At 31.8% G+C, this 8,855-nt stretch overlaps 3 protein-coding genes across 3 annotated transcripts in view; 1 reads left to right on the top strand and 2 right to left on the bottom strand.

The window, feature by feature from the left end:
• The first annotated feature begins 2,894 nt into the window (after nucleotides 1-2,894).
• On the top strand, nucleotides 2,895-5,057 carry LOC111026954 (protein ANTAGONIST OF LIKE HETEROCHROMATIN PROTEIN 1-like). Its single transcript, XM_022305148.1, has 2 exons — nucleotides 2,895-3,301; nucleotides 4,560-5,057. The coding sequence occupies exons 1-2, from the start codon at nucleotides 3,053-3,055 to the stop codon at nucleotides 5,055-5,057; spliced, it is 747 nt and encodes a 248-aa protein (XP_022160840.1). The 5' UTR covers nucleotides 2,895-3,052.
• A 1,158-nt stretch (nucleotides 5,058-6,215) lies between these two features.
• On the bottom strand, nucleotides 6,216-6,907 carry LOC111026955 (52 kDa repressor of the inhibitor of the protein kinase-like). The gene has a single exon (XM_022305149.1). It carries the CDS (start codon nucleotides 6,813-6,815, stop codon nucleotides 6,216-6,218), a length of 600 nt encoding a protein of 199 aa, XP_022160841.1. The 5' UTR covers nucleotides 6,816-6,907.
• The window catches only part of LOC111026953 (52 kDa repressor of the inhibitor of the protein kinase-like), a 5,257-nt gene continuing 3,244 nt past the window's right edge, over nucleotides 6,843-8,855 (bottom strand). The window contains exons 2-3 of the mRNA XM_022305147.1: nucleotides 8,562-8,643; nucleotides 6,843-8,470 (exon numbers count right to left, since the gene is read on the bottom strand). Coding sequence (XP_022160839.1) covers nucleotides 6,843-8,470; nucleotides 8,562-8,643 — 1,710 coding nt within the window. The remainder of the gene's footprint in view (nucleotides 8,471-8,561; nucleotides 8,644-8,855) is intronic.

Raw genomic sequence — 8,855 nt, 5'->3', positions numbered from 1 at the left:
TCGAGTTTATTTAACGGAATATTACATGACAAAAATGTACGAGTTAAATCTAAAAAATATTCCGACCTGTTTGGTACGTCTGTAATAAAACTTTTTGTATTATTTTTTTCGTTTTGTAATTTACTCCGTTCTACTCCATTGATGTGTTTATCTCTTGACAAATTTTGTTGTACGGCAAATCGTTTTTCAGCAGTAACTTTGACGTTGCATATTTTACAGAATAACACCAATCCGTCGGTAGAAAAAATATTATGTCCAAATTCTTGTACAAACGCACGCAGTCGACTCGCTGTCGAACATTTTACTTTTGGCATTTTTATATTAAATTACCAAAAAAAATTAACCTGAGTAATAAAACGGTGTTAACCACGACAAAACTCGTACTGAACGTCGAACGATATTATCGGACGTCGATTTTACCGATTTAAGATTATTTAACAGGAAATGCGGGTAGAGGTTACTCGATAATACTCCGATAATGGCGACAAACCGATAATATAATACGAATTACGAGTACCTACTTATAATCTGTTATATTTATTTAAAAACCATGTTGGTGTAAAAATCTTAAAATAAAATTTCAAATTCATGCACTTGGTTTCCAAAAACTCTAAAATGCCCTAAAAAATTAAGAAAATGACCTAAAAACTAAAAAATGCCAAAAAATGCCAAAAAATGCAAAATAAACTTTCTTATTCTTATTCAAATGTACATAAAACAAATTTGTGACAAGACGAGCATTGCACAGTAAGCTTTGAAAAACAATGCTAAGTGCATCGAAATCCCAGCCCTAATTATAAACATACCTTTTCTGTGGTTTTAATGGCTCTTGTTGACGCTCACTACATTCATAAGTGTTGATATTGGATCTATGGGAAGACATAGTGATTCGAATATTTTTTCGAGCGGTGCTTTGGCAAGAAAAATGAATAAACAAACTTTACAACTTCCACAACCTGCATTGTTACCCGATTACAATCAAACATTACCATTCGTGTTTGTAGCAGATGAAGCATTTCCGCGATGTGATACTATCATGCGACCTTATTCAAAAAGAAACATAACGGGAAATTTTGAAAATAAAATTTTCAACTATAGACTTTCGCGAGCGCGACAAACTGTCGAATGCACTTTTGGCATATTAGCTGCACCATTTCGAGTTTTTAGAAAACCATTCGAAATTAAAATTGAAAGTGTGGATAATGTAATTAAGGCAGCTTGTGTATTACATAATTATTTAAGAAACGAAATAACAATTTCAAATAATGTGCAAGGCGAAAGTGATATAATGCCAGACAATCAATTACTGCCATTAAAGGGGCTGTCACATGTGGCGATTTTATTCGCCACGACTAGTAGCAGCGACTTCTCGCCACATCAAGTCGCCGCTAGTAGGTTGTCACACACGAAGTTATACAAGATAGCGAGTAGCGAGTAGTCAGTCGCAAAAATTTCGTCAATCGCATCACGTCGTAACATTTTAAAACGAATAATTCGCCTTACGTGTGCAGAACAATTAATTGTTGATATACAAAATACGCGAAAGAGGAAGTCGGTTCGTGATTGGATTCTTAAAAGAGAACAATTTGGGGCCTCTGCCTTACTTTTGAAGGAATTGGCTGAAGAGGATCATTCTGCTTACAGAAATATTATGCGCATATCACAGACGAAGTTTGATGAACTTCTTCAGATGGTTAGCCCAGCAATTACCAAAATAAATACCCCAATGAGAAATGCAATTCCAAGTAACACAAAACTTGAAATAACACTACGTTACTTAGCGAGTGGTGACAGCCTGATGACTTTGGAGTATTTATTCAGAGTTCCTCACAATACAATATCTACGTTTTTACCTGAAGTATTGATAGCAATTTACAATACTTTGTCAACATTCATCAAGGTAAGTTAAATAATTTAATTAATTTATAATAGTTTTTAATTTATTAGTCTTCGCTATACCTAATGCATAAAAATTAAAAACGTAACAAAGAAAAACGTGATAAATAAATACTTTTACAAATCGTATATTTTCAAACGTAAAAAAACAACACACTTTTTATTGTATGTATTTATACAATATACATATTATTAAATAACTGCAACGTANATGTACATAAAACAAATTTGTGACAAGACGAGCATTGCACAGTAAGCTTTGAAAAACAATGCTAAGTGCATCGAAATCCCAGCCCTAATTATAAACATACCTTTTCTGTGGTTTTAATGGCTCTTGTTGACGCTCACTACATTCATAAGTGTTGATATTGGATCTATGGGAAGACATAGTGATTCGAATATTTTTTCGAGCGGTGCTTTGGCAAGAAAAATGAATAAACAAACTTTACAACTTCCACAACCTGCATTGTTACCCGATTACAATCAAACATTACCATTCGTGTTTGTAGCAGATGAAGCATTTCCGCGATGTGATACTATCATGCGACCTTATTCAAAAAGAAACATAACGGGAAATTTTGAAAATAAAATTTTCAACTATAGACTTTCGCGAGCGCGACAAACTGTCGAATGCACTTTTGGCATATTAGCTGCACCATTTCGAGTTTTTAGAAAACCATTCGAAATTAAAATTGAAAGTGTGGATAATGTAATTAAGGCAGCTTGTGTATTACATAATTATTTAAGAAACGAAATAACAATTTCAAATAATGTGCAAGGCGAAAGTGATATAATGCCAGACAATCAATTACTGCCATTAAAGGGGCTGTCACATGTGGCGATTTTATTCGCCACGACTAGTAGCAGCGACTTCTCGCCACATCAAGTCGCCGCTAGTAGGTTGTCACACACGAAGTTATACAAGATAGCGAGTAGCGAGTAGTCAGTCGCAAAAATTTCGTCAATCGCATCACGTCGTAACATTTTAAAACGAATAATTCGCCTTACGTGTGCAGAACAATTAATTGTTGATATACAAAATACGCGAAAGAGGAAGTCGGTTCGTGATTGGATTCTTAAAAGAGAACAATTTGGGGCCTCTGCCTTACTTTTGAAGGAATTGGCTGAAGAGGATCATTCTGCTTACAGAAATATTATGCGCATATCACAGACGAAGTTTGATGAACTTCTTCAGATGGTTAGCCCAGCAATTACCAAAATAAATACCCCAATGAGAAATGCAATTCCAAGTAACACAAAACTTGAAATAACACTACGTTACTTAGCGAGTGGTGACAGCCTGATGACTTTGGAGTATTTATTCAGAGTTCCTCACAATACAATATCTACGTTTTTACCTGAAGTATTGATAGCAATTTACAATACTTTGTCAACATTCATCAAGGTAAGTTAAATAATTTAATTAATTTATAATAGTTTTTAATTTATTAGTCTTCGCTATACCTAATGCATAAAAATTAAAAACGTAACAAAGAAAAACGTGATAAATAAATACTTTTACAAATCGTATATTTTCAAACGTAAAAAAACAACACACTTTTTATTGTATGTATTTATACAATATACATATTATTAAATAACTGCAACGTATTTGTGCATATAAATCTTTTATAGAAAACAAAAAAAATTATATCGTATATTTTCAAACTTAAAAAATCAACACACTTTTTATTGTATGTATTTATACAATATACATATTATTAAATGACTGCCACGTACTCGTGTATTAAAACCTTTTATAGAAAAAAAAAAAAAATTATTTTTCTTATAGAATTTATATATAATTTAATTATTAGAACATATGTTTAAAATTGCTTGTTGGATCGGGTCCAGCATTGTGTTTTCTGATTGTATAGTTGACTGAAATGTATTGCACTGAGGGAGTTCTTGGTATTCTCCGGTATGAATTATGGGGGATGAATGAGATGAAGAAGAGAAAGATGTTTGACTAAGGTTTGATGATCTGCCAGATGAGGTTGGAATGGAGAATGGGTATTCAGTTTGGTTATTTTGAGAATCAATAATTTTCAGTCTTTCTTGTGTAATTAAACTTAGAATTTTTTCTTGAAGTGTTATAAAACTTCTTAATGGTAGCTGTTTAAGTTGAGCTGAAATATGCATTCCAAAACGATCGTATTCATCATCGGTTTCATTTGTCATTAATGCAATTTCATGAAGTTTGTTAACCGACTGCTCCAAGTTCGAGGACTTGTTACATTTCTTCTTCTTTTTCGGAGGAGGTAATGAGGCCATACTATCGGTATATGAAGAGGCAAGTGGCAAATTCGTGACTTGTTCAACTGGTTTTTCAGATATTACAAAAACGTTTTCATCTTCATCTGAATCATTGCACTTTTCCAAATCTTGGTTGATCAATGAAATGTCCTGTTAATAAAACATTTTAATTGATATCAAGGTATACAATGTTTTACAATATTATGATCTTAATATAGTTGTAGTGTGTTAGTATAGTATCTCTCCCTCATGATTCACCTTTCAGTGTATTTTTTGTGTGCAGTTTGAACTTTTTTATTTTAGCTACTGTTAGCAATACTCCACTAACTGTTAGTTGGTTAATTACAAATTAATTATACAATAATTACAAGAAACATTTTTATAAGTAGTTTCACAAATGTGTTTAGGTTCCTGATACTATAGAAGAGTGGCGATCTATCCAGAAATCATTTGAAACAAAGTGGAACTTTCCCAATTGCTGTGGGGCTCTTGATGGAAAGCATATTGCCATCATTCGCCCTCCAAACAGTACATCCACATTTTACAATTACAAGGGATTCTACAGTATCGTTTTGTTTGCAATGGTAGATGCCGATTACTGCTTCAGATACATCGATGTAGGAAGTGATGGAAGAGCTTCAGATAGTACAATATTCAAAGTTTCTACTTTGAATATTGCACTTGAAAAAAATTTGCTCAATTGGCTGGTGGGTGGTCTTTGTGTAGGAGATGATGCTTTCCCACTTCGAACAAACATATTGAAGCCTTTTAGTCACAGACATTTGTCATTGGAAGAAAAAATTTTTAATTATCGCTTGTCTAGAGCTCGGCGCGTTTCTGAAAATGCATTTGGAATCCTATCATCCAGATTCCGTATTTTTCGAAGGACAATTGACCTAAACTAACCTAACCTAGCGAGTAGTCGCCTCGTGTGACAGCCCCTTAAGTAACAACAACAGTAGAAGTGGATCAAGTGCTTTTTTGGTGAGAAAAAAGTTTACGGATTATTTCAATACAATAGGAAGCGTACCTTGGCAAAAAGATAGTGTTTTTAGAAGTAAATACTAACTAATTTTGTACATAACATGTAAAATAAATATAAATTTAGTGAAAAATGTTTATTTGTGTTATATTTAATTCGTCTATCCATCTATTTAAATATTTTCTTGAATCGTTATAATAATATTTATAGTTGGTGTAATAAAATTAAATTTACGATAAGAAAATATGTAAAAATAGTCATAAATTTAATTATATAAATAATTGAAGTGGCTAGTGAATGTTATAAGTATACGATATAATATTATTGTAATATATAACAGTGTATTATTATCATACAATATATTTTATAATATAATTATGATGAATTTTATAGAAATTATATATGAGATTATGCCTTATTAAACTAAATATATATTATTATACCTAATCTATGACAATAAAATAAATATTTAATCTAATAAATTATTCTTACCATTTTTAAATTTCAATTCATTAGCAATATTTTCCCATATATTGTTTTTCAATTTTGCCTTCGTGTAGTCAGGATGGCTAGTGTCAAATAAGACACTGTGTTGTCGAACTGCTTCAATCAGTTTTTCTTCCATAGTATATAGCTTAATAAAAAAATTTGAATTCAAATTTTTCAAAGTCGAAGTTGAAAAACATTCACAGGAAACTGTGTCATAAACACTGTGCGACGCAGACTGACGTAGGAGCAGTACTGCGCTGCCCTACCCTGCAACTTAATTTACGCTCGTCTGTTCAAACCAGTAGATCACAAAAACTGTGCTACGCAGCGCAACGCAGGGTAGGTTAAGTTAGGCAGGACAGATTTAACTGCGTCGACTCTATGACCGCACATTGAACGCAGTTTCGTGTCATCGTTGTATACAATTGGTCTAGTCTAGAACATACAAATATGGATGAACAACACAGTGGCGTATCTAGGATTTTTTTTTGGGGGGGGCTAATCAGTTACAAAAAAAAAAAATAATAACTGCAAAATAAGTGATTAAAAAAAACTATATTTAAAATTTTAAGAAAATAAATTATTGTTTTATTCATATTGTTAATTTTAGTCGTCTAGATTTTCCACTGTTCGAAAACTTATCTAGTACCATATCATCAGTAATATCTACATCTCTATGAATTGATAATAGAGCTAGTCCCACAAGCCGTGATTCAGATGTTGTGTTTCGAAGATAATTTTTCAATCTCCTTAATGTTGAAAAACTTCTCTCTGCAGTTGCTGTTGAAACAGGAAGTATTGATAGTATCTTAAGAAGTTCATACATATTTGGGTACATTAGTTGATCACATTGATGAAGTGCTTCGATTGCCGTCGATGGCCGAGATTCAACTAAGTTCCATTTCGACTGCCATAATTGATATTCAGCTTCTATAATGTCTTCATAACCTTTTAAATCATTCTGGTAAAATGTAATTGCTGTTTTAAGATTTGAATATGGTTTATCTACAATCATATTTGGTAAAACGTATTGCAGAGAATTTATTATTTCATGATGTGATAAAAAACGTTCATTCAATGATAAAAGTATATCATCTAAGTGAGGTATAAAAACTGTTCTCCTATAAAATTCTTTAGTACTTTGAAAAGGAACATTTTGGCGGTTTCTTTGAGTAATACATATTCGTGGCATACTTTCTTCCACATTTATTAAACCTCCTTATCGGTTGACTTCTTCATAAATCTTATTAAATTCATCAGTTGCATTATCTCTTAATATTTGAAGTTGGATTGTTACCTGTTTCACTCTATCAAGGGCATTTACTAAATCAATATTTTTAGTTTGCAAGTATTCTGATAAATGATAAGTATAACTTAACAATTTAGATGATACGCAGACAGAAACTAAAAATTTAAAATTACAGATGGTATTTAATAAGCTAGTTGTTCTGTTTGAAGAATCACAATCTATTTGTTCAAGCGCGGCGACAATAGGTTCTAAAAATTCCTTAAACAGCATTACAGCCTCGTGGCGTAAAACCCACCGAGTTTCGCATAACGACTTTAATTTGAACGACTGAGTGTTAGGTAGGATCTCTATAATTTTATTTTTTAAAATTGTCGTTCTCTTTGCTGAGGAATGGAAAAAACCACAACAATCAGAAATAATACTAAATGAATTACGAATAGCTTGTGTTTTGGCAGCATCAGATAAGCAAAGATTCAGGGAATGAGAAACACAGTGAGTGTATAAAGCTTTTGGGTAGCTCTTTTTCACAATTGCCTGAACACCACGAAAGTTACCTGACATAGTAGCAGCCCCATCGTAACCTTGTCCGCGTAGTTTATCCAAGTCCAAACCAAGTTCTTTCAATGCATTTAGTAAAACGGTTGCCAAACCAAGACCAGTTACATCATGAACTGGTACAAAAGTAAGAAAATCTTCTCGAAGAACCACCAACTCTTCTTCAAAATACCGAATACAAATTGAAAATTGTTCTATTTGTGCAATATCTGTCGTTTCGTCGGCAAGTACAGAAAAATAATTTGATTTTGAAATTTTTTTAATTATGTCTGATTGAATAAGTTCGCCAAAAATGTTGATAATTTCATTTTGGATAAGTGGACTTGTATACATGGCATTAGAACTACAATTTTCCAAATATTTTTTTAGCGTACTATCACCATGTTGTGCACGATGTCTCAAAAGACAACGAAAATTTCCGTCATTTTGAATTGGTTCTTTCATTGATATACGACCAGAATCTTGATGCCCTCTTAAACCAAATTGTTGTCTACCGCACAATCGTATAGTCTGAATGATAGGCTTGAGCATATTACGATTTTGTAAAATATCCTCTTTAAGTTGATTATTTAACTGAACCAAAACATTATCTTGTTTATTGTTTAGAATTGCAATAATATTATCGGCATTCAATACAGCAGTGCGGTGATAACTATAACTAGCGTGACATCTAAATGTTTCCAAAGCTTTTTTTAGATTTGTATAAGGTTTAGTAACTAATCCACCTAAAGATTCATGAGAACCTTTCCCAACTTGATTTTGGTTGAGAAAAAGAACACAGTATTTACAAAAGGCTCCTTCTTTACATTTAGAATATGCTAACCAATTAAATGTATTAAGCCATTTGATTTGAAATTGTCTTTTAAATTTAGCATGACTTTGAGTTGGAAAAATGAAATTAGGATCAGGTGTCCATACATTATTTAAAATTGAAACCTTTTCTTCATTTGGTAATGAATCAACATAATTTACATAAAGACCAATATCATATTTGGAATTTATCGGTTTTGATAAATCTTTCTGTGGTGATATGTTACTTGTACCTAATAGTAATATAAAATACCATTAATTATTTTATGTTGAATTATAATTATAATTTTTAGTATATTTAAAGAACTAATAAGCTTAAATTACTTGGAGAATCTAGTGCAGAAGGAATAGGTTCAGTCGCTTCAGATAATGCTGCAGTATTGCTTATTTCACAATTGTGGTTAATCTAATCAAATTATGCAAAATTCAGCATTACAGCAAATTTAAATAGCATAAGTACACCAAAATAAAAATTAAATTAAACTCTAATTGTGGCATAAAATATTAAAAATAACTGCATTTAGTTTAAAAAAAAAATATTAAATTAGGTAGTTTCAATAATAAGAAAGTATTATTTTAAATTGTGGTTAATGCTAAAGCAATAGTGTAATAAAAAAA

Source organism: Myzus persicae, unplaced genomic scaffold (assembly GCF_001856785.1).
Source record: "Myzus persicae strain clone G006 unplaced genomic scaffold, MPER_G0061.0, whole genome shotgun sequence".
In the NCBI taxonomy this organism is placed as follows: Eukaryota; Metazoa; Arthropoda; class Insecta; order Hemiptera; family Aphididae; genus Myzus; species Myzus persicae.
Note: the sequence above shows the minus strand (reverse complement) of the source record. Positions and strands in the feature narration are given on the sequence as shown.

Bases quoted from the DNA above. Each gene is read 5' to 3' on its own strand.
- LOC111026955 (XM_022305149.1), bottom strand. From the start codon at position 6,815: ATGCCACGAATATGTATTACTCAAAGAAACCGCCAAAATGTTCCTTTT.
- LOC111026954 (XM_022305148.1), top strand. From the start codon at position 3,053: ATGCGCATATCACAGACGAAGTTTGATGAACTTCTTCAGATGGTTAGC. The intron at 3,302-4,559 runs GTAAGTTAAATA...AAATGTGTTTAG, and splicing joins CTTTGTCAACATTCATCAAG to GTTCCTGATACTATAGAAGA.